The sequence below is a fragment of the Lissotriton helveticus genome, chromosome 9, assembly GCF_964261635.1.
Source record: "Lissotriton helveticus chromosome 9, aLisHel1.1, whole genome shotgun sequence".
Lineage (NCBI taxonomy): Eukaryota > Metazoa > Chordata > Amphibia > Caudata > Salamandridae > Lissotriton > Lissotriton helveticus.
The window spans coordinates 15,363,291-15,387,359 of record NC_136070.1 but is presented as its reverse complement, the minus strand read 5'-3'; the positions used below and the strand labels follow the sequence as shown (position 1 = coordinate 15,387,359).

Here is a 24,069-nt window from a genome sequence, read left to right as displayed (position 1 = left end):
GAGATGACTACACCAGTTAATTATTAACTCAATATACATAAAAAATGACTATTACCTGCCACCAAACTCCTTCTTATGGCTTTGGAGGCCTGAAATACTCCGGATTGTCACCGGTAGGAGTGTGCTGGGTGGTAGTTGTGTTGTTACCATCACTGGCAGCGTGGCAGGGGCATCTGTGCTGCAGCAGGAGTGCCCCCCCCCCCCCCCCCAGTGCTGACGAAAGCCCCGGCACTTCATTGTTTACAAATTAAGCAACGCGCGAGGCGCAGGGCCGATGAGGTCACAGTCATGCCTTCCTGGTTGTTTCATTGCTGTTTTTACCAGTTCACAAATGAAGCCATGTATCAAGGAACAGATACAATTAAATAATAAAGATTGATAACTACTATTAATCGAGAGTTTTGGCCAAAGCAACAAAACCAAACGCGCGTAAACGGCATCCAATGGCGGACACGGTGGAGGCGCCTGGAAGCTCTGAAGCGCTACAGTGCGGAGTCCGAGCCGCACAGACGGCCGTACACTTACACCCAGTCAGTGACGCGGCTCCGCGGTCCTAGCTCAGGAGGGTCGGCTTCAGGGCGCTCTTTTAAGTGTAGACCCCCCTGGGCGCGCTCTGATGAAACCACGTCCACTGTGGCCCCGTGGCCTTCGGCTCAGAGGAGGGTCCCGGGCGCAGAGAAACGGGGAGGTGTAAAAGCGCTATTTCTCGTGATTTTTGTTGTGTAACACGCTGGCACTGGCACAAAAATAAACAGAATAAAACATGAATGCATGCTGGACCGAGAATTGTCAGGGGGAATCCTGACAGAAGAACCACCACAGCCGTGAAGGCTCCCCGAAGGCGCAGGGCCGGCCCTTACACCCGGTGCCAGTGAAGGGTTCCCGAAGGCGCAGGGCCGGCCCTTACACCCGGTGCCAGTGAAGGGTTCCCGAAGGCGCAGGGGCAGGCCTGGACCGGCTTACACCCGGTGCCAGTGAAGGGCCCTGGAACCGCGGGGCACAGGGACGGACCTTACACCCGGTGCCAGTGAAGGAGCCGTGAAGGGCCCCGGAGCGCAGACGGCACGGCCGGAACTTACTGCGCCAGCAGCAGGGACAGCTTGACGATTTCGGGGGCCCGGGGCCAAGCGCATATTTGGGGCCCGGCTGGAACAGCTTTGAATTCATGACGCAGTTTCGGGCCTTTCGTGCCCTCTGTGGCCGGGTCACCGACAGTGCGCAGCGCGCGCTTCCAGATTATAAACGTGTCTACATCTTACATAAAGTAACTCCGCAGCAGGTCACCAATATTGATGCAAATCATTCCAGTGACACCCCCCCCCCCCCCCCGTGGCTCATATGTGAGGCCCCGCTGCGATCTAAAAGAAACTATTTTTAATGGATTTTGCATGAAGCGTCAACAATATTTCTCCCTGCAATGTGCCTAAAATCGACCCTCACATCACCCGCGTTACAAACGAATTAAAAGAAAATGGTATTCAAACTAAGAAGTTAAAGAATTATTCAGAGCATCAGGGCCAGCCTCTGAAGAACGGAGCGGGTCCGTCAGGGGCCCTTGAAGGGCTGTGGCCCTGGGCGAGAGACCCTTTCTCCGTGCGTAAAACCGCCCTCGGTGCCAGGCGAGGACGGGTCGCGGCCTCGGTGGGCACATTTTACAACCCTGATGTCAACTCTGTACCTCGAATCCCAACTTATATTACATTAACAAATGTGTACAAAATGGAACTGTCGTTCATTTCCTTCAGAACTCTGCACAAAAGCAATATATGCGCAATAAAAACGCCAATGGGCTGCGCGTGCGCGCACAGGAGGGTTTTCAAACTTGCAGAACTGTGTGACTACCTGTGTTGTTGCAGTGAAATAACACCCAATGATGGAGCCCCCTTGAAGGGGGGGGGGGGCAGTCCCCCGTCTCTGACGGATATTCATAAACGGGGCACCCTGAAAGCTGGGGTCCCCCCTCGTCGCAAGGCTTGTTTCATTCAGCCAGAAACTAAGAAAGGCTGTACTTAAAATTGTTAATTTTATTAAGAATTAATTAATTCGTTTTACTGCAAATTGAGAACTTTGCAATTCAAAATATGCTTTCTAACAGAATACACAAACACAGCATATTTTGAATTGCAAAGTTCTCGATTTGCAGTAAAACGAATTAATTAATTCCTTAATAAAATTAACAATTTTAGGTACAGCCTTTCTTAGTTTCTGGCTGAATGAAACAAAAATAAAAATAAAAGGAGCCGGTGGAACGCAGTTTCGTGAGAAATAAATAAAAAACGAAATGCGGGGAAACGTAAAATGCGGGACTGAAACGAGGCCGCGACGCTGGACTTCAGCTTGCTGGGAAGGGGCACAGACTGGGGGGTTCAAAGGGCACTGCCCGCCGACGGAGGGCGCGACCCCTCGGAGCGCCCCCATCTTTACGCAGCGCCCCCCCGGCGCGTCCGAGGCACATTCTGGGGAACAAACAGTCAGGGATGCTGTACACCACCCCCCCCCCCCACCCCTCCCGCCGCTGCCCCCTGGCACTGCCGCCCTGTCAGAAGGACTTTGTGACATTAACGCGCAAGAAATGCCACGTGTGGCACCGAAACCCCGACCCTGCGCGCGGCCTCCCAGGGTGAGGGGTCCCGGCGCCCTAAAGTGTGAGCACAACCCTTTGTCACTGGGCTGGTCTATCCGGCAGATACGAAGTGCCCCGACCTCAGGCACTGTGGCCCCCACATACCCTAGCCCCCCTTTCCACCCCCACCCCCCTTTGAGGGGCAGCTCCCTGCCTGCTCTGACGGCCACTGCCATTCACTTGCCCTTGCTTCTGCTTCATGGGCGGGTTTAACTTTCATCTTCACCTGTTTCGGGGGTGCAAAGGGCCAAAGGTCCGCCAAAATTCACCAATTTGCCTTTGGTCGTGAGCTTTTAAAATTAAGTGACTGCTTAAAAATACGATTCATGTACCATTTTAGCCTGACCTTGGCACTGGGGTTTAAACAGCTCTGGAGTTTGGGGTCCCCACTTTCACTAGAGCTTCACCCCGGCCACGAGCTGGACAAACACACACAAGCGTTGTGTATTATCACCTATACCATATATGAACGCGCGCTTAACACGTTTGGAACGGTACTTATAACAAAACAATTATTACATGTTTGGCGTGATGCTGACGGAGAACCTCGTTACTTTTGAGGGGGCACACCCACCCGAGGGGACACCCACCCGAGGGCACACCCACCCGAGGAGACACCCACCCACACCCAGAGCCCAGGAGGTCCCCCCGTGCGCCAGGGAGGAGCGAGAACCACTCGGGCCGTTCACATCCGGTGCATTTATTGGTTTGTAAGAAGCGGCTCTCGCCAGCGCCTACATCTACGAAGTTACAGCAGAAAGGAAGAGGCGCAAAGAAAAGAAACATTTCCAAACTCAGATGATGAGGCAAAGAAGGGACGGGCGGCGGGTGCGCACAACTTAATTTACAATCTTCTAGAAACTAAAATGTTCAGCGCAACCAAAAAATACAGCTACAATTTCACATCAATTTCCAAAAGGGTCGGGGATGAGGCAGGGGTGGGGGTTGGAAACGGTCCACGGGGCAGGGCGGCCGAGGGGCACTTGTCCTGAGTCTGCGCCCTGGCCCCCGGGCCCCTCCCGCAGGCTCTCAGGGTGGAGGGCCCGGCCCGGCCCTTGTGGAGTCTGAAGGGGCCACCTTGGAGTGCCTCCTTGGCGCAGCGGGGCCAGCGCGGCCCCCAGGTCTCTCCAGCCTCCTCTCCACTCCAGGCCCCCTCTCGAGGCGGCCCTGAGGGGCTCTTGTGACTCCCGAGGCCCATAAATATCCCGGCTCCGCGGGGCCCCTCACCAGGTCCGCCCGTAGAGCAGGGTGGAGCAGCCCATGCTGGACCCGTAGTCCGCGCCGGAGGAGTTCAGGTGGGACAGGCCTGCGGGGCTGGCGGCGTGGGGCCCCAGGTCCGCGGCGGGGGCCTGCGGGTGGCCCTGCTGCTGCTGCTGCTGCGGGGCCGGCTGCGCGTGGCCCTGGTGGCCCTGGGGCGCGTTGGAGCCGGCCTGGCAGGGCTTGCCGTCCTTGACCAGCACGGGCACGGCCACCCTCCGGGGCGACTGCTGCTGGCAGGAGGCGCCCCCCGGGCCCCCCGGGCCCTCCTGCGGCTGCTGCAGCTGCTGCTGCGCCGCCTTGTCCTTGGCCTGCCGCTTCATCTTGTAGCGATGGTTCTGGAACCAGATCTTGACCTGGGTGGGCGTCAGGTGGATCATGCTGGCCAGGTGCTCGCGCTCCGGGGCCGACAGGTACTTCTGCTGCTTGAAGCGCCGCTCCAGCTCGTACACCTGCGCCTGCGAGAAGAGCACGCGCCGCTTCCGGCGGGGGGCGCTCTGCAGGGGCGCCATGCCCTTGGCCACGTCCCCCAGGGAGCCCAGGCCCCCCATGGCCCCCATGTTCATCCCCGAGGACGGGCCCATGAAGCGGGAAACTGTAAGGAGAGAAAAGGAGAAAGGTGAGTGTCGGAGTCCGGCCACAGCGCGCAACCCCCAGAAGAGGCCAGCAACCCAGCCAAAGTGGGGGCCCCTGGACCCCCCTGCAGCGGGAATCTACAGCACTGGTGCAGCCAGCCCCCCCAACCCCACCAACTACACCCCCCCCCCCCCCCGCCCTGCCAGGGCAACGAGTACATCCAGGGATGGGGCCTTCCCTGGAGAATCGACAGCGCTGCCGCCGGGACCCCCGTGGTGCAGCCTGAACCCCAGCCCCCTGCAACCCCCCCCCCCCCCACACACACACACCCACACACCACCACCAGAACCTCCAGGTCACACTGGGATGGGGCCTTCCCTGGAAAATCTACAACGCCCACTGCTGAGCACCCCGAGAACAGGCAAGATTGGCCCTGCGTAAAACCCCCGGTGGGCCCTCCACAAAGCCCCCCATAGCACCGGTTGGGACCATCAGTGGCCTCTTCCAGGAGCCTCGGCCCCACCCTCGCTGGCCGGGGACCCTCCCCAGGGAACGGGCAGTGCCTCTGGGCCCCAGGGCAGGGCCCCTCCCCAAAAGCTGATCCGGTCCCCGAGGAGAAACCAGGACCGACCACCTTCAGCGGGGGCGATTAACAGAGAGGTTCAAGAACACCCCCCGACCCCTCCCACCACCACCAAGGCAACTAAGACCCTAGCTGGGGCCCCCAGGAGTAATTTAAACACTGCATCTATTCAAGACATTTAGGGGCCCCACAGCTGTAGAGAGGGAGCCGCAGACAGGGAGCTGCGGGCCAGTTAGGGACCCGCGTACCTGAAAGGGAACGCGCACAGGGTGTGTGTGTGTGGGGGGGGGAGGGGGGGGCGCAGGACCCCCTGTAGGGGAGCGGCCCTGCCGGGTATACAGGGGGCTGCTGGCCCACCCGCCACACCCGCAGAGGGCAGCAGCACTGGGCGCCCGCGCTTCTCCAGGGAGAAAGTGAGTCTTGAAACAAAAAAACCAGCCCCCGGGAGTCGAGGAGAGGAGAGGACAGCCCGCCAAGAGGGACAGGAATACTGTCCTTGAAGCGATCAACGGAAGAGGGAAGGGGAAAGAAATACAAAGAGACATGTCCATAGCGCTGCGAGGCTATAACAATGAAAACAGCAAGGAAGTGTGTTGACGAATCACGGAAAACCTTCCTGTCTGTGGAGAAGTGAATCAATAAAAAGGTAACATGGCTGCGGGTCCGGGGCGACCCCCACGGAACACCAGGTATGGGGGGGGGACACACCAGGTAAGGGGGGGGGGCGGGGTCTTATACCGAAAGAACGGTGCATTGATGGGAAATGTTGTCCTAAAGGAAAACAGAACTATCAGTGATTTCGTTACCTAAAGGACAACGGAAAAATTGTTAATTAATAACTTTAAGTGACAGCGGAAATATTAAATTACTTTCAGCGGCAGCGGTCATACAGTTAAATAACTTTAGGGAGACAGCGGAAAAAATATTAAATAACTTAAAGTGGCAGCGATAATATTGGTAAATAACTTTAAGGTACAGCGGAAATATTATTAAATAACCTTTAAGTGGCAGCCGAAATATTGTTTAATAACTTTAAGGTACAGCGGAAATATTATTAAATAACTTTAAGTGGCAGCCGAAATATTGTTAAATAACTTTAAGGAACGGCCCAAAAAAATATTAAATATGAAAAAAATATTAAATAACAAAGTGGCAGCGGAAATATAACTTTAAGGAACAGCGGAATTTTTTACAAATAACTTTAAGTGGCAGCCGAAATATTGTTAAATAACTTAAAGTAACGACGGAAATATACCCGAGCAAAACAGGTACAATTGTTGAGGAAGTTATCGCAAAGGTGAAACAGATGTTACATTGTTGTTTAAGTTCGTCATAGATTAAAAGTGAACAATACTGTTTTTTTGCCTCGATCCTTTGTCCAGCAAAAAAGAAATGACAAACGGGAATTTATTTTCGAAAGAAAGAACCTGCAACTTTAGTTATTTCCAGCCAAAAAGCGTGCGATACAATCGAATATTTGTGTGTGTGTACATACATATATATATATGTATATATGGTCCAGTTGAAGACTAAGTATAGTCGAAACGCGTAGGCCGTCCTGTTGCTTAATGCACGTGGTGTTTGTGTAATCAAGAAAATTTGAAATCTGACCTAGCTGCTGTGGTGAATACGTGCCCAGGGGATCCGAGGTGATATATATATATATATATATATATATATATATATATATATATATATATATATATATATATATATATATATATATATATATATATATATATATATATATTTATATATATATATATATATTTATATGTATATATATATAGACACTATATATATATATATATACAGACACACATATTTATCATATATACACACATTTGTCATATATATGATAACTATGCATGTGTGTATATATAAACATATATATATATGTGTGTGTGTGTGTGTATACACAGACGCACGATTATCTGTGGTCATTGCACAAGTAAAAGTTGTAATTCCTCCTCGTCGTGCACGGGGGTTGAGGCACAAACGGCGACACCAAATTGCTATTTTTTTTATTGCGAATGCGCCACGTGAATCAATTCGGCCTTTAAACCCGTTATTTCTGGATGCATTCGTTGGAAACAGTGTCCGAGCCTTGGAAGGTGTATATTTCATATATTTCATATATTTCATATTTCTGGCAGCGGCTGCAGCGGCTTCGCCCCACCCGACCCGTCGCTCCAGCCGCCTCCAATGCTCATGTTTCTGCTCGGGGTCTCAACGCCGCAGCCTTTGGTTGAAAGGCGGAGCGGCCTGGGGCGCGGGGCCCCGGCAGGTGTGGGGCAGAGGGACGGCGAGACATATTAGAACTAGAAGCGGCATTTATGGATGGTTTGGATTAAATGAAATCGGCCACAATCCCTTAAAACGAGATCACACGAATAACCTTTACATTTACGCGCGGGTCCGAGCGTGAACCCACCCCCGCCGCTGGGGCAATAGTTTCCTTCCTGAGATTCCGCACAGACAGTTGTATAATAAACAGGTGCGCTCTAGCGCCTAGAAGCAGAGGGGCGCCTGGGAGCAGAGGGGCGCAGGCCGAGAGGAGGGTGACATCTCCTCAGGGCCCGGAGACGGACGGAGAGGGGCCCTTAGAGCTGCGGCCCTGGGGGCCCCGACTCTGAGGGTTGGGGGCCAGAAAAGGAGGACTGTGTGGCCCGGAGACCCTGCGCGCTCAGTGTGATCCTGGGCGTAAAAGAGTGGAACCACGGGGTGGCGCGGGGAGAGGGCGCGCACCGGAGGGTGGCACGGGGCGAGGGCGCGCACCGGAGGGTGGCACGGGGCGAGGGCGCGCATTACAGGGTGCCAAGGGGAAGCGCACCGCTGAGTACTTGAGCACGGCAGGCCTTGTAGTCCAGCCTGAAGGTCTATAAGGGGTTTTATCCTTCAGAAGTCACCCTATCCAAGCACCCCTTCACCCCAGCCCCTGTCCAAGCACCCTTCACCCCAGCGCCTGTCCAGCACCCCTGCGCCCACCTCGCCCCCCCACCCTCAAACATTCCATCATTTTAGGGGCGCTTTCGTTTCTGGAAGTGTGGGCACACACACCGTCACCCCTCCGAGGCCAGCTGTGCCAGCAGCCCCGGGGCGCGCAGAGACTTACTTGTGGAGAAGCGGGGGTCCGGGTTGGCGCCGTACCAGCCCCCCGAGGGCGCGCCGCTCCGCATGCCCTCCTGGTAGGGGGGCAGCTCGCCCATGTTGCCCAGGTTGCCGTTGCAGTAGCCGCCCATGCCGGCGTGGGAGAGCTGGGGCACGGTGGCCATGTGGTAGGCGGCGGCGCCCCCGCCGTGGCCCATGGGCCCCTGCTGCATGCCCGGCTGCCGGTAGCCCCCCAGCTGCCCCCCCAGGGCGCCGGCCTCCATGCCCGCCTTCTTGTAGCTCTCCTCCAGCGGGCTCAGGATGTCGGACACGGAGAAGGGCGTCGTGTGCTTCGGGCTCATGGACATGGTGCCGCCAGGGCCGGGGGCTGGCGCGGGGCGGTCGGTGCCAGTCCTGTGCCCGGGTCGCCCGCACCCGAGGGCTGAGGGTGCCGTGGGAGGTGGAGAGCTGGGAGGGCGCCTTAATTGGCTGAGTGCTGCCTGCGCGCTGCCTGCGTTTGTTTTAGGCAGGCGCCGGGGCCGGGGGGCTGCGCCGGTGCCAGAGGCGGGGCCTCGGCCGTGGCACAAAAGCGCTCCGGGGTAATGAGCCGACGGGCTGATGGCAAGGTAAACACCTCCGAGCTGCGCCTGTGAGAGCCGCGCCTGTGAGAGCCGCGCCTGTGAGAGCTGCGCCAGGGGCGGGGGTGGACTGGGGGCACAGAGACAGGGGCCACACTCGGAAGGGGAGGCCACAGTTACGCACGGAGGGGCCTGGGGCCAGGGCTGTGCGCGCAGGGCCCACCCTCAGCAAGGGCTTCCTTATCCTGCATGGGGGGGGGAGTGTAGCTCCCAGAAGCAGACTGCACCTGTGAACACGGCCACTGAGGCGAGAGGGACTTCAAAGCACTAGTGAACACGGGCCACTAAGGCCAGAGGGACTTCAAAGCGCTTGTGAACATGGGCCACTGAGGCGAGAGGGGCTTCGAAGCACTTGTGAACATGGGCCACTGAGGCCAGAGGGGCTTCGAAGCGCTTGTGAACAAGGGCCACTAAGGCGAGAGGGGCTTCGAAGCGATTTTGAACACAGGCCACTGAGGCCAGAGGGGCTTCGAAGCGCTTGTGAACACAGGCCACTGAGGCCAGAGGGGCTTCGAAGCGCTTGTGAACACAGGCCACTGAGGCCAGAGGGGCTTCGAAGCGCTTGTGAACACAGGCCAGAGGGGCTTCGAAGCGCTTGTGAACAAGGCCCACTGATGCGAGAGGAGTTTGAAGTGCTTGTGAACATGGCCCACTGAGGTGAGAGGGGCTTCGAAGCGATTGTGAACACAGGCCACTGAGGCCAGAGGGGCTTCGAAGCGCTTGTGAACACAGGCCACTGAGGCGAGAGAGGCTTCGAAGCGCTTGTGAACAAGGCCCACTGAGGCGAGAGGAGTTTGAAGTGCTTGTGAACATGGGCCACTGAGGCGAGAGGGGCTTCAAAGCGATTGTGAACACAGGCCACTGAGGCCAGAGGGGCTTCGAAGCGCTTGTGAACAAGGCCCACTGAGGCGAGAGGAGTTTGAAGTGCTTGTGAACATGGGCCACTGAGGCCAGAGGGGCTTCGAAGCGCTTGTGAACAAGGGCCACTAAGGCGAGAGGGGCTTCGAAGCGATTTTGAACACAGGCCACTGAGGCCAGAGGGGCTTCGAAGCGCTTGTGAACACAGGCCACTGAGGCCAGAGGGGCTTCGAAGCGCTTGTGAACACAGGCCACTGAGGCCAGAGGGGCTTCGAAGCGCTTGTGAACACAGGCCAGAGGGGCTTCGAAGCGCTTGTGAACAAGGCCCACTGATGCGAGAGGAGTTTGAAGTGCTTGTGAACATGGCCCACTGAGGTGAGAGGGGCTTCGAAGCGATTGTGAACACAGGCCACTGAGGCCAGAGGGGCTTCGAAGCGCTTGTGAACACAGGCCACTGAGGCGAGAGAGGCTTCGAAGCGCTTGTGAACAAGGCCCACTGAGGCGAGAGGAGTTTGAAGTGCTTGTGAACATGGGCCACTGAGGCGAGAGGGGCTTCAAAGCGATTGTGAACACAGGCCACTGAGGCCAGAGGGGCTTCGAAGCGCTTGTGAACAAGGCCCACTGAGGCGAGAGGAGTTTGAAGTGCTTGTGAACATGGGCCACTGAGGCGAGAGGGGCTTCGAAGCACTTGTGAACATGGACCACTAAGAGCAGAGGTGAGGTTCTTCAGAGGGGCTCCGTAGCCCTTGTGAACATGGGCCACTGAGGTCAGAGGGGCTTCAAAGCGCTTGTGAACATTGGCCACTGAGGCGAGAGGGGCTTCCAATCACTTGTGAACACAGGCCACTGAGGTGAGAGGGGCTTCGAAGCACTTGTGAACATGGGCCACTAAGGCGAGAGGCGCTTTGAAGTGCTTGTGAACAAGGGCCACTGAGGCAAGAGAGGCTCCAAAGCACTTGCAAAGAAGTGCCACTGAGGCGAGAGGAGCTTCGAAACGCTTGTGAACATGGGCCACTGAGGCGAGAGGTGCTTCGAAGCACTTGTGAACATGGGCCACTGAGGCGAGAGAGGCTTTGAAGCACTTGTGAACATGGGCCACTGAGGCGAGAGAGGCTCCAAAGCACTTGTGAACAAGGGCCACTGAGGCCAGAGAGGCTTCAAAGCGCTTGTGATCATTGACCACTGAGGCGAGAGGGGCTTCAAAGTACTTGCAAAGAAGTGCCACTGAGGCAAGAGGAGCTTCGAAGCACTTGTGAACATGGGCCTCTGAGGCCAGAGGGGCTTAAAAGTGCTTGTGAACACAGGCCACTGATGGCAGATGGGCCACGCAAGCAGAGGTGACCTCATAACCCTGCATGGCACTGAGTAAGGGGTGTCAAGGGAGGCACACATGCAGAGGTGCCCCCATGATCCTGCCTCATTTGTCACAAACAGACACCGGAGAGGGTTTGAACCTTCCCAGGGGGTCATCTGCCCCCACCCGACAGTCCCTGGGCCCAGAAGTGGCCACCGAGGCCCACAGTTTCCATCGGGGGCCACCGAGGCCCGCAGTGTCCCCCGGTGGCCAACGAGGCCTGCAGTGTCCGCCGGGGGCCACCGAGGCCTCGCAGTGTCCGTCAGGGGCCCGCACTTTTCATACATGTATCCGGGTCGGCAACTTCAAATTATTAACGGCTGGAAGATTTCTGCCGTAAAAGAGTTCGGGGCATATTATCAACAACTAGCGATATTTATCGCTAAAGAAGCTTAGTGAATTTTTTTTTACCGCCAAGCATCGCCGGATTTTGTTGCAGAGATAACGTGCTATTAGCAACGTTTATCTCCAATCTCCAATGCGATAAAGTAACCGGAGATAGCGGCGAAATGTGTGAATATCGCTGGAAAACCAGTGATATTCACGCATCATCGCCGATAGGGTCTTAGCCAGAATATCCACCTCCCATTGGATATAATGGCTAGGAACTGGTCTGACGTTATTAACAAGGGGTAACCCAATCAGAGTCAAGAAGGACCTGGGTATCAAATGTTATAGACAAAAACGGTCCTAGACGTTAATTCAACGTACGCACTTGTCAACATAAATTAAATGTTCACTTCACTTTTGATTACCATTTGATTAAATCATTTTGGTTCATAACAGAAAACACTTGTGCGCCCGAGATAATTTGGTGAAGCAAGAAGACCACACCTGAAGCAAAAGAATTTGGCCCAAAAGATGGGAAGTTCTCTTATTTACTACACATTTACAAAAAAGCACATTACATTTTTACAGTGTAAAAGAACATTATTTACAAAGAGAGGGGGTTCATTTGTCGCAAAGGACGTGCACAGAAAAGAGTAAAAGTACGTGCTCGTGTGTGAAAAGATGACCAAGAAGGTCAGTGAAGAGATAAACATACAATTGAGTACTTTAAACTCCTGGAGCCTGTGCCTATATTGTATCTCCCACGGTTCCCCCCCCACCTTTTTTATATATTGATCTAAATTTGGAGGACATTTTGATTTATCATTAGCAAGAAAGAATTACATTTGTTGCTAAAATAGCATCACGGGCAGGCTCATGTCCACCACTCTAAGGACTCCGACCTTAAAAGGGGTTTAAAGTACTCAATTTTATTTGTATCTCTTCACTGACCTTTTCGGTCATCTTTTCACACACGATGAAATCGTGCGATAATCAAAAGTGAAGTGAACATTTAATTTATGTTGACAAGTGCGTATGTTGAATTAACGTCTAGGACCGTTTTTGTCTAAGAACAGGTCTGAGCAGGCGTTAGTTTTTAGCGATATTCGCGCTTAGCGCTAATTTTTTTATCGCTACGCCTGCCTTGCTAATAGCGATGTCAGCGACTGCTTGCTAATAGGGCGATGAAATTATCGCTGCTTTGCGGCCGTTTCATTTCGCCTGCCTTGGTAATATGCCCCTGGGTTCTGGGGAAAAGAAGGTGTGTTAGTGTGGTCTGTTCTTGTACCATCTGCGAAAAGTGATTTCAGTGTGTGTCGTTTCTTGCTCTACCATCGAAGTTCACTGATATCTTAGTCTGTGTGTCGTTTGTTGTTCTATCGTTTGAGTCAATTGATTTATGTGCCTGTCCCTTATTGTTCTATCATCTGCGTGAAGTGTGGGTTGTTCTACCACGTGAGTTCAGTGATTTCTGTGTGTGTTTGTTTGTGTCGTCTGTTCTTTCTTGTACGTTAAGTGATTTGTGTGTGTTTGTGTCGTCTGTTCTATCTTGTACGTTAAGTGATTTGTGTGTGTTTGTGTCGTCTGTTCTATCTTGTACGTTAAGTGCTGTGTGTGTTTATGTCGTTTGTTGTTGTACCATCTACGCTAAGGGATGTATGGGTGTGTGCTGTTTGTTGTTCTACCACCTGCGTTAATGTATTTCTGTGTGTGTCGTTTGTGGTTCCACACCCGCCGTAAGTGCTTTCTTTGCCAGTTTACACCTCGGCTCTTCCCGCAGGGAGACTTTTCGTCCCGCGGAGATGTTTGTTTCACAGTTTCGGAGAGAAACAGCCCCTTCCCTCTGATTGTTAAGACATGCCCGGGGTATTAGGAGCCGGGGCAGTTACACTGACTGTGCCCGTGCCCGGGGTATTTTGAGTCCGTGCAGTTAGACGTTCGTTCAGTGTGGGGGGTGCGCAGCTCTCTTCTGCCACGGAGCCACGTCCACTGAATAAAAGCGGATATGACCCATTTTACTCATTACATATCTGCAATACTTTGCTGCATCCGCACACACACAAACATACAGCGTGGACGACACAGGTGCACACTCACAAAAACAGGAGCGCAGACACGCACACAGACACACAGGCACACACAGAACAAACACACAGGGGCGGACACACAAACACACACAGGGGCAGACACACAAACATACACAGGGGCAGACACACAAACACACACAGGGGCAGACACACAAACACACACAGGGGCAGACAGACGCACACACGCGACACAAACATTGGCTGACACGGAAGCGCAAACAGGCACGCGTGCACGCACACACGGACACAGAGTGGCAAATACAGCTGCTTGCGCACTCGGTGACAGACGCACGCACACGACACAAACACGCAGTGACAGGCGAGGAAGCGCAAACACACAAAGTGGCGCACGCGCAACCACAGTGGCAGAAACACAGACACACACAGGCAGCACAGGTGCGCGCACGGAAACACACAGTGGCAGAAACAGGTGCAAACACGCACCCAAAGTGGCAAACACGGTCGGGCGCACACACGCGGAACAAGTACACACAGAGACGGGCGCGCACACGCATTTCAAGCACACCTGCACAGACGGGCGCACACACGCTGCACAGATACACACACAGAGAGTGGCACAGACCCACAGCACAGACACACACACTGTAACTGACAGGCAGGCACGCGCACATGGAACATACAACCAGGGGCAGACACACAAAAGCCCACAAAGTTTCCTCCCGGGGCAGCGGCTCCTCTCCCGGCCTCCCTGCGCGCACAGAGCCGGTTGCACCGCGGCTCCTCCCCGGCCTCCGAGCGCGCACAGAGCCGGTGGCGCACAGAGGCTGTGGCACCACTGCTCCTCCCCGGACTCCTTGTGCGCACAGAGGCTGTGGCACCACAGCTCCTGGCACAGAGCTGGTGGCACCACAGCTCCTCCCCGGCCTCCGTGCGCGCAGAGAGCCGGTGCCACTGCTGCTCCTCTGGCCTCCGTGCGCGCACAGAGCCGGTGCCACTGCTGCTCCTCTGGCCTCCGTGCGCGCACAGAGCCGGTGCCACTCGGGCTCCTCCGGCCTCCCTGAGCGCACAGAGCCGGTGGCACCGCGGCTCCTCAGCCGGTGGCTCCGCGGCTCCTCTACCTGGTCTGTGCGCGCACAGAGGCTGTGGCACCACAGCTCCTCCCCTGCCTCCGTACGCGCAGAGAGCCGGTGCCACTCGGGCTCCATGGCTATAACTCGCCTCTTCTCTCTCCCAAGTCAGTGAAACTAATTTGATAAAGCGGCATATTAAGCGCGCGCGCCGGAGGTGTCGTTAACCCGGTGGCTCCGGAGCAGCGGTAATTGCCCTTGTAAATGTGTTTATAGAGGCTTTAGCGCGCGGAGAGCCCTCGCTCCCGGGGACACCTCAATACCGCGTAAAGTGGCTCCTACGCTCGAGCGGCGCTGCCGGCAGGGGGGGGCTCTACAAAGACTTGGGGGCGGTGGAGTGCCGCGGAGTGTCCTCAGCACACAGGAGAGTGGCCTTCGGATCACTCAGGAGAGGCGTGCGTGGGGGTGGAAGGGGTGAGAGAGCACCCTCGGCTCACTGGGGGCCCCAGGAGAGCCTCTAGAGAGAGGCACTCAGGAGAGGCGTGCCAAGGGGTGAGAGAGCACCCTCGGCTCACTGGGGCCCCCAGGAGAGCCTCTGGAGAGAGGCACTCAAAGTCAAAAGTTTATTATGTTTTGGCTCTCGCTGAGGGCCACATAAAAATTGAACATAACATGATACAATAATATCAAATAATAAAAGAAAGATATATAAACATACATAATTAATAATGAACGAACAAAACACTACAGTTATCGGCTCTTATAATGAACCACGGCAACATCCCAGTAACCTCAATAAATATTTAAGAACCCCTTAAAAAATTTAAAAATTCTACAACAAAACATTTCATTAGGAGGGCAGTAAAGAGCATGTGCAAACAATTTAGCATTTGAGATTCCCAATTGTAAACAAATAGGTTTAATCCACTTAAATCGCAAGGAACGTAAAGCAGGACAAATGAACAGGACGTGGTTCCGATCTTGAACAGCGACATCACAGAAGTTACATATAGGGGAACTCCCGTACCATTTTGCTAAGAGTGAATTAAGAGGGAGCAAGTCATGTCGTAGGAGGTACCATAACCTACGGACTCCATGAGGAATATTCCAGGTCAAATATTGTTGGGCCAGCTTGGGGGTATATGTCTCTAGGAGAGGTTCCCTGTCATATAGTCTAGGTTGGGCAAGGGTATCCAACTTGTAACATAGCTCCCACGAAGCTCTTTTTAATGAAGCTTTAAGTTCAGAGGGAGTAAGTAAGAATAGGGTACTCTCATCCAACTCTAACAGGGCCACAGCTTTCCTGAAATTTTTTAGTAAAGAGGAAAAATCATTAAGATTACCCAGTAGCTCCTTTTTAACTAGCTCTCTTAGTGTACCAGGTTTTCCTCTAGCCAAGCATGCTACCCATCTTACCAGGGCCACCAATCCCTGTGTCCAGCAACTTCGGAGTCCAAATTCTAGTCTGCATGAAGAGGTAGAACATGCGTTACTAAGTGATGTAATTTTCCGAAGTACCCGTCCTTCCATTTTTTGAAGGAATCCCCAATATTTCAGCTCCACTAATTCTATTCCATATAAGAGAGTAGCTGGCACTTTTGCTTTAAAAACTTCCAGAAAGAGTGAGAAGTGTCTCTTCCCAGTGGCATTATATAACGAACATAACCCCGTACCATGGGTCAGTGCTTTGCGAGAGTTATGTTCGATATGAGGAATCTCACTAAGATTCGCTGATATTATTTTGCCTAAAAAAGGATAAGATTTAACCACGTCGAGTTTTTGCCCCCCAATAAACCACTTATAATTGCTCGACCTGCATTTTCTCTTGCCAAAAATACACATGATTTTACTTTTTGTTGTGTTAATTTTCATATGGTGTGCTACAGCAAATTCATTCAGTGCAAGCAGACGATTAGATAAACCCTTCGGGGTCAAATCCAAGACAAGAATATCGTCTGCATACATTAGAATAGATATAGCAGACCCTCCAATTTTCGGTGCCACTCCCTCACAAGATGAAATAAAAATTGGGAGGTCGGCCACATATAAAGAAAACAATATAGGTGCCAATATACACCCTTGTTTAAGGCCATTCTGGGAGGGAATAGATGAAGTAAGACCCTCTTCACCGCCTTGTAGCACCTTACACCATGTGTTCATATGCAGAGAACGAACCAATGCAAGTAGGTATCCTGGCATACCCAATGCCGCCAATTTTCTCCACAGCGATGGGCGGTCCACTTTGTCAAACGCCGTGGAGAAATCAATAAATGCGGCATATACGCCACCATTACGGATGCATACATACTTGTCACTGATCACCTGCAATAATGTCAGGTTATCTAGCGTTCCGTGCTCTTCACGGAAACCAGTTTGTTCCATTGGTAAAATCTTATTAGTTTCTGCCCATTCCGTAATTAACATTAGTACACATTTGGCGAAAATTTTTCCTATGGCGTCTAACAAAGCTATTAGACGATAATTAGATGGCAGCTCCCGATCCCCCTTTTTAAATATAGGAATTAATATACTACCCTTCCAGGAGTCAGGGACAGTTCTAGTTAAAAAGCAAGCCTGAAATATAGGGAGAAGAATCCTACTCCAAGTAGAGATATCCTGCTTGATGATTGTCATAGGGAGTTCGTCTGGACCCATGGCTCCGGTAGAGCGCATACTCGTTATTGCAGCAACTATTGTTTTTTCTGTAGGGGGAGTGCTTTTTTGCATACCATTTAACTCCAACATACCTATATCCTCCAATACTTCATTTGGAGCATATAATGCGGTTACAAATACTGTCCAGACTTCTTCGCAGATGGCTATAGGACGGGGAGCTACTATGGTACCACAACCTTTCCTTATTATAGACCAAAATTCTCTGGATCGATTAAAGGTTATAGCCTCCCTCAAACTAATCCAAAGAGAGTCTTCTTTTTCTCTTTTCAATTTGAGTCTCAGTCTAACTCTTCTACGTTTTAATAGTGCTAGTAGAGACTCATTTTCCTCAGTTCTATTAAGATATTGTTTCCTGATTAGTGCATTTATCTCCTTATTCAGGAAAAATAGAGGACTAGGTGAAAAATGTGGTCTTTTAGGATTTCCCTTTTTCTTGGCAAATCCGGTAACTTTTTTAATAAGGTTTTCGAGTTGAAGGAATTCTGTTCCCTCCCACTGGTCAAGTTCTAGTAAGGTTTGGGCCAGGAGGCTTTGTACATCCTTCATGGTAGTGGGACCCCAAAAACATCTACCCGACCTTCGATCAATGGACAGATCTCTATGCTTTAAGGACCAGGAGTTAGTTTCAGAAGGGATTAATGAAAGAGTCAAATTAATTATTTTGTGATCACTCAGTATAGAATGAGTGATCACCATATCCCTAATCAGATGGAACGACTCAAAGTCCGTAATGGCATAGTCCAAAATAGACTCACCCCTATATGAGCCATGTGTATAATGGGCAGGGCTATCCGAGGGCATTCTACCATTAATAATAAGCCCTTCTAAGAGGCTAAGTTCCTCCAGAAGAATCTTACCTCTTTTATTAGTTTTTATTTTAGGGGGCCAAGCCATTTGAGGTATATTATACACTTCTTCCTTAAGTTTATTTCTGAACTTAACTAAAGTAGAGTTGGATATTTTACTATTTAAGTCTCCAACCATTAGTATATAGGGGGGATAATCAGCCTCCAGTAGCTTTGTTACATAAGAAAACATTCGCTTCATAACTAAATTAAAACATTCCTCAGGGGGAATGTATACATTTAAAATGACAAACGAAGACCGCGTGCCTACATTGCCTAAGTTAGTGATAATTATAGATTGAAAGAGATTACTAGAGTCAGAGTAATGTGTATATTGCCATTGAAGAGAGGTGGATAAAAGACAAGCAATTCCTCCTTTCGCATGGCCTTTTTTTGAAGGTTTTGCAGGACCCTCTAGAACAAAAAACTCTTTCCCTACATAGGGGAGATTTTTACACCACGTCTCCTGCAGACATATTACATCAACGTTTAAAGTAGATAAAAAGTCAAATTTCTCAGGGGAATTAAACATGCCGGCAGCATTCCAGGAGACAATTTTTAAATTATTGTTAAAGATGTTGGAAGAGTCGTGGGTTGTTCGCGGAATTAGTAGATAAAACCCCCGGCAACCAATTCCACATCTGATTGTCTTCTATTAGAGGGACATCTGTATTATCAGGCAATGGCAGAGCCTGAGATACCATTCTTTTGCCCCTAGAGACCCAGATTTTTAGATCTTTATTACCAGAGTAATGATCATCCTGTGTAGGTACTGGATTAATAATACTATCTCTAGAGGCAATAGATAGGACCCTATTATAATAAGGTAATACGTCAATTCCTCTACATTGGAAAAATTCCGCCTGTTGTAGAACAAGATTCGTAATTATTTTAGAATAAAAAATTACTCTTGTTCGTTGTCCAATACTTGATTTTATTGGAAAAACTAAGTCAATATCATTTGACAAAATTAATTTTAAATTATCAGTCTCTTTAAAACAATTAAGCAGCCAAGACCTATTCATTTTTACATCCTGATCAAACAGCGGAAGAAAATCCAGTGTTAGTGTATCCACACATATCGTTGCGCATTTTACTGGTTGAATAATAAGGCCAGTAGCAGTATTAGGTTGGGGCCGGAAAGTAGATGCAGTTGGATTTAATACTTTTACCACTTGCGGCGGGATTCCCATAACATCAACCAGCACGGGTAAAGGTTCCGGCGCTTGTGACACATGAGATAGAATCACCTCATTTGTACAGCCCCCAACCATATTATTCTCCAATGCATCATTAAATGCATTGCCTGCTACCTTATTATTGATGGTATTCAGTAATGGATCTTCCCCGTTTACTGACTCCTCTCGTGCTTCAGGACTTATATTTTGTTGAAAAATAATTTGCCTTGGCCTTTTTTTCTTATATTTACGTAATAACTTCCTATTTTTTCCTTTTGATTTTTCTTTTCTAGTTTTAGTCTGAGCCGGCAATCCATCCAGGCCCTTTTTTTCATGAGTAAAGATGGGAAAAAGATCATTTTCAATAGTTTGCACCACCTCTACCAAGCTGTCGTCCTTAACAGTGAGCTTTGAAAGTTTGCTCTGTCTAGTGACAGATAGAGTAGGGCTCTTAAGGGGTATATGGATGTCTGCCTTAACAGACAATTTCATAGGAGTATTGCCCTGCAAGAGATTGATACAGTTTGACGCAATTTGAACTGCAGGTTCAGTGGGGGGTAATATAACATTTTCAACTACAGGTTCAGAGGGGGGTAATGAAACATTAGCACCCTTTTTAGTCAACATTTCCTTCAATATCTCAGACACAGATGATAGAATACAATCAGAACTCACAGCAAATTTACCAAGGAGCAACAATATTGAAGACAATATTTGTTCAAGCGCTATCAGAGATTCAGAAATAGGTTTCTAATTTTTTGGATAGCTAGATTGAACAAAGGAACAAATCCCTGATAAATTATATTGAGGAGACTTCAAATCACTATGCATTAATAAATCATCTTGAGATTTGTTTGATGGAGTGCTGCTATATAAAAGCATTCCAGATGGAGTTGCTCTGATTGGAGTTTTACTATCCCCAACCTGAGCAGAAGGTTTCTTATCCATGTATCGACCACAAAGTTCGAGATCAATACTAGTAGAGATGGATGTAGCAGCAAAGTCTTCCTCTTCCTTTTCTCTTTCAATGAGAGTATTATGATCATGAGCCAAGGAATTAATGTCATTCATTTGAGGGAAAGAAGATTGATTTAGTTCAATCATTACATCAGTGTTTAAATCCAATTCCACGTTGGTTTGTGGATGCAAGTGAGGTGATAAAGCAGATTGTAAGATTATTGGGTCTTTTACAAGTTTATTTCCTGATTTTTCCCAAATGTGTTCCAACTGCATCTGACCTTTCACTAACGCACTATTTTCTGATTTTTTTCTCAGGCGTGCAGGTTCAGATATCACCTCTCCTTTATGCCTTAACACTTTCCCGGATCGTAATTTCTTTGTAGACATAATACTTCTTTAGAAGATAATCCTTACGCCTGGTAGGCAGTCGCAGATATCGAAACACACAGTTTATAAAATATAAATACTAGGATACTGATGGAAGCCGATAAGTTCACAAGAGCAGATAACAGAGTTACAGTGAGCAGTTCATCCGTATATTATAGTTGGAATATTTGCTGCAATTGAGAGCAGCGAAAATATTCAAACAACAAAGTATGAAAATAAAAATAAAATATCAGGGCCCAGCCCGGCCTACCTCGGCCACTGAGGGCCACAGAGGGCCCGCCCTTTGCCCGGGCTTAGCCCGGCGTCGCCCGCGCGCGTCCCGCGATGCGCGGTGCTTCCGTTCAATTTATTCCAGGTGAGGGGGGCGTGGCAGGGAGGTTCACCAAGCCCTGGTGCCTTGTGGGCGCTGGTGTTCTCTATCCTCCTTGTGGCCAGCAAGCCCCCCGCAGCGAGTGTTTCCCGCGAAGCGGGAAACGCGAGCAGTGATGGTGCTAGCGCTGCCAAATAGCGCTGTAGGAAGAGAAGTCCTGGCGTTGCCTCAGAGCGCTGCAAATTACGATTTCAGGCAGCAGCAAGGCAAAAGTTAACACACCACAGAGGCAGCCGGTGTGACAGAAAGAACTCCGCTCTTCCGCGGTCAATTCACTCGATTTATTCCAGGTGAGGGGGGCGTGGCAGGGAGGTTCACCAAGCCCTGGTGCCTTGTGGGCGCTGGTGTTCTCTATCCTCCTTGTGGCCAGCAAGCCCCCCGCAGCGAGTGTTTCCCGCGAAGCGGGAAACGCGAGCAGTGATGGTGCTAGCGCTGCCAAATAGCGCTGTAGGAAGAGAAGTCCTGGCGTTGCCTCAGAGCGCTGCAAATTACGATTTCAGGCAGCAGCAAGGCAAAAGTTAACACACCACAGAGGCAGCCGGTGTGACAGAAAGAACTCAGGCACTCAGGAGAGGCGTGCCAAGGGGTGAGAGAGCACCCTCGGCTCACTGGGGGCCCCAGGAGAGACGCCTCTGGAGAGAGGCACTCAGGAGAGGCGTGCCAAGGGGTGAGAGAGCACCCTCGGCTCACTGGGGGCCCCAGGAGAGCCGCCTCTGGAGAGAGGCACTCAGGAGAGGCGTGCGTGGGGAGTGGAAGGGGTGAGAGAGCACCCTCGGCTTACTGGGGGCCCCTGGAGAGCCGCCTCTGGAGGCGGGAGGGCACTTCTGACTCTGAGAGAAGTGGGGGTGCACTGCTTGACGCCACGTGCCCTGCCTCGCACCACCTGTGGCCCTAAAGAGCCCCGCGACCACTGCATGACGCCCCCTGCCCTGCCCACCTGTCCCCACCCAGAGCCCAGAGCTTCACACCCAGAACCCACCCCGCTCCCCACCCAGAACCCAGAGCTTCCCACCCAGAACCCACACCGCTCCCCACCCAGAACCCAGAGCTTCCCACCCAGAACCCGCACCGCTCCCCACCCAGAACCCACACCGCTCCCCACCCAGAACCCAGAGCTTCCCACCCAGAACCCACAGCGCTCCCCACCCAGAACCCAGAGCTTCACACCCAGAACCCACACCGCTCCCCACCCAGAACCCACACCGCTCCCCACCCAGAACCCAGAGCTTCCCACCCAGAACCCACACCGCTCCCCACCCAGAACCCAGAGCTTCCCACCCAGAACCCACACCGCTCCCCACCCAGAACCCACACCGCTCCCCACCCAGAGCCCACACCGCTCCCCACCCAGAACCCACACCGCTCCCCACCCAGAGCCCAGAGCTCCCCACCCAGAGCCCAGAGCTTCACACCCAGAGCCCACACCGCTCCCCACCCAGAACACAGAGCTTCACACCCAGAACCCACACCGCTCCCCACCCAGAACCCACACCGCTCCCCACCCAGAACCCACACCGCTCCCCACCCAGAACCCAGAGCTCCCCACCCAGAGCCCAGAGCTTCACACCCAGAGCCCACACCGCTCCCCACCCAGAACCCAGAGCTTCACACCCAGAACCCACACCGCTCCCCACCCAGAACCCACACCGCTCCCCACCCAGAGCCCAGAGCTTCCCACCCAGAGCCCACACCGCTCCCCACCCAGAACCCACACCGCTCCTGTTGGACTTTGGCCCTTAGGGCAGGTTCACCCCTAGACTTTTTGCTTGAAATGGTGACCTGGAGATGGTGATTTTTGGATTGTGCGCACTTTCACTGTGTCCCAGTGGAAAGTGCGTGCGCACTCTGAGTGCATGTGCTGAGCTAGGCCTGCCCGCCCATAGGAATGCATGGGGAATGTATGTGTCCCTGGTAGTTCCTGATGCGTGGGGTGTACAGGCTTGAGTCTGGTATGTGTGAACTCGTGAGAGTGAAGGCTGCGAGATGGTGTATGCAGCATGTATGTGTCTAGTAGCGAAGCGCCATTTCTAGACATGGCTGTACGTGTGCTGTGAGGGTGCTGGCGTGTGATTGGCTGGAGCTGGCTGGCATGCCAGGCTCCAGGAAGTCTGGATGGGTCTGCCCGGTGGTGAGTGGGAGATCTGCATGAGTAATGTGTGGGAGGAGTGTACCTGTGTCCTGGATGGGCTGGGTTTTCCCCACACAATGCTGGCTCCGCCCCCCTGTGGTGTGTCTAATGACCCAAGCCCTGCCAGTGAATAGAGAGGGTGGTTGAGGTAAACAGAGTACTCAAGAACCAGCTGCGACTGGTTCCGCCCCCACTCTACACCCTTGAACGAAGGAATGCACTGTATAAAAATGGGGCTGTGTCCCCACAGAAGTTGTTCTCTTCCAGGATCCTGAGGGGGCTGCTGCTGCTGTCGCTGGGCCAGAGGACCGCCACTTGGACTGTCTCCCTGCCTGGAGACCCAGTGTGCTGGCTCTGGGCCCAGCCCTGCCCCCCTGCCTGCCTACAAGGACTTTGGGGCCTGAACTTTGCCTCTAGCGCTTGGAAGCGCTTCCTTGTGGCCCTTAGCGCTTAAGAGCGCTTTCTCTTACCCCTGAAGCGTTTGAAGCGCTTTATTCGCGGCCATAGCGCTCAGAAGCGCTTTGCTTATCAGCTGAGCGCTGGGAGCGCTGTTGTTGTCCTTCCGCGGCTGCCCACGCCGCTCTTGCTGATTTTGGAGTCCCCTGGCAGGTGCCCACCCTGCCCGGGACATTGCCGCTGTTTTGATTTATAATTTACCTCGAGGGAGGCCACCCCTCGGTAAATTCATCCCCCGCCTGCCTGCCTGAATCGGGCCGCCGCGCTGCCCGCAGTGACCCGGAAGTAAAGGGCCGGCCGGCCAATCCGTGCGCGGCCCCGGGGGGAAGCAACCGGAAGTCCCGCCTCGCCGCCGGAGAGGAGAGACCAGCAGCGAGGAGAGGCGGCGGGAAGGTGCAGGCGGGGCCCCGTTGCGGAGAGGAGAGCCCCGCCGCCCACAAGAGGGAGAAGTGTGGGAAGGGAGCCCCTGGGGAGCGGGAGCTCCCGTGAAGAGCCGCCGGGCAGAGGAAAGCTGCAGCGTCACGTCCCGGTGAGTGTTGGTGCTTGGAAAGGGGAGAGGGGGGGCGTCGGGACACATTGCCGGTGTCCGCCCCGCCCCCTCTCCTTAGCGCGACCTCGCTCTTTGTTCTCAGAGCCCAGAGGAGG

At 52.4% G+C, this 24,069-nt stretch overlaps 1 protein-coding gene across 1 annotated transcript; it reads right to left on the bottom strand.

The window, feature by feature from the left end:
* Nucleotides 1-3,764: 3,764 nt before the first annotated feature.
* On the bottom strand, nt 3,765-8,605 carry NKX2-1 (NK2 homeobox 1). Its single transcript, XM_078661966.1, has 2 exons — nt 8,155-8,605; nt 3,765-4,475 (listed from the first exon to the last, which is right to left on the bottom strand). The coding sequence occupies exons 1-2, from the start codon at nt 8,495-8,497 to the stop codon at nt 3,847-3,849; spliced, it is 972 nt and encodes a 323-aa protein (XP_078518092.1). The 5' UTR covers nt 8,498-8,605; the 3' UTR covers nt 3,765-3,846.
* Nucleotides 8,606-24,069: the final 15,464 nt, after the last annotated feature.

What these genes read in the sequence shown, in the direction of transcription:
- NKX2-1 (XM_078661966.1), bottom strand. Translation starts at nt 8,497, where the DNA reads ATGTCCATGAGCCCGAAGCACACGACGCCCTTCTCCGTGTCCGACATC. An exon ending in GGACCCCCGCTTCTCCACAA is followed by an intron (nt 4,476 to 8,154) that starts GTAAGTCTCTGC and finishes CTCTCCTTACAG; the next exon opens with TTTCCCGCTTCATGGGCCCG.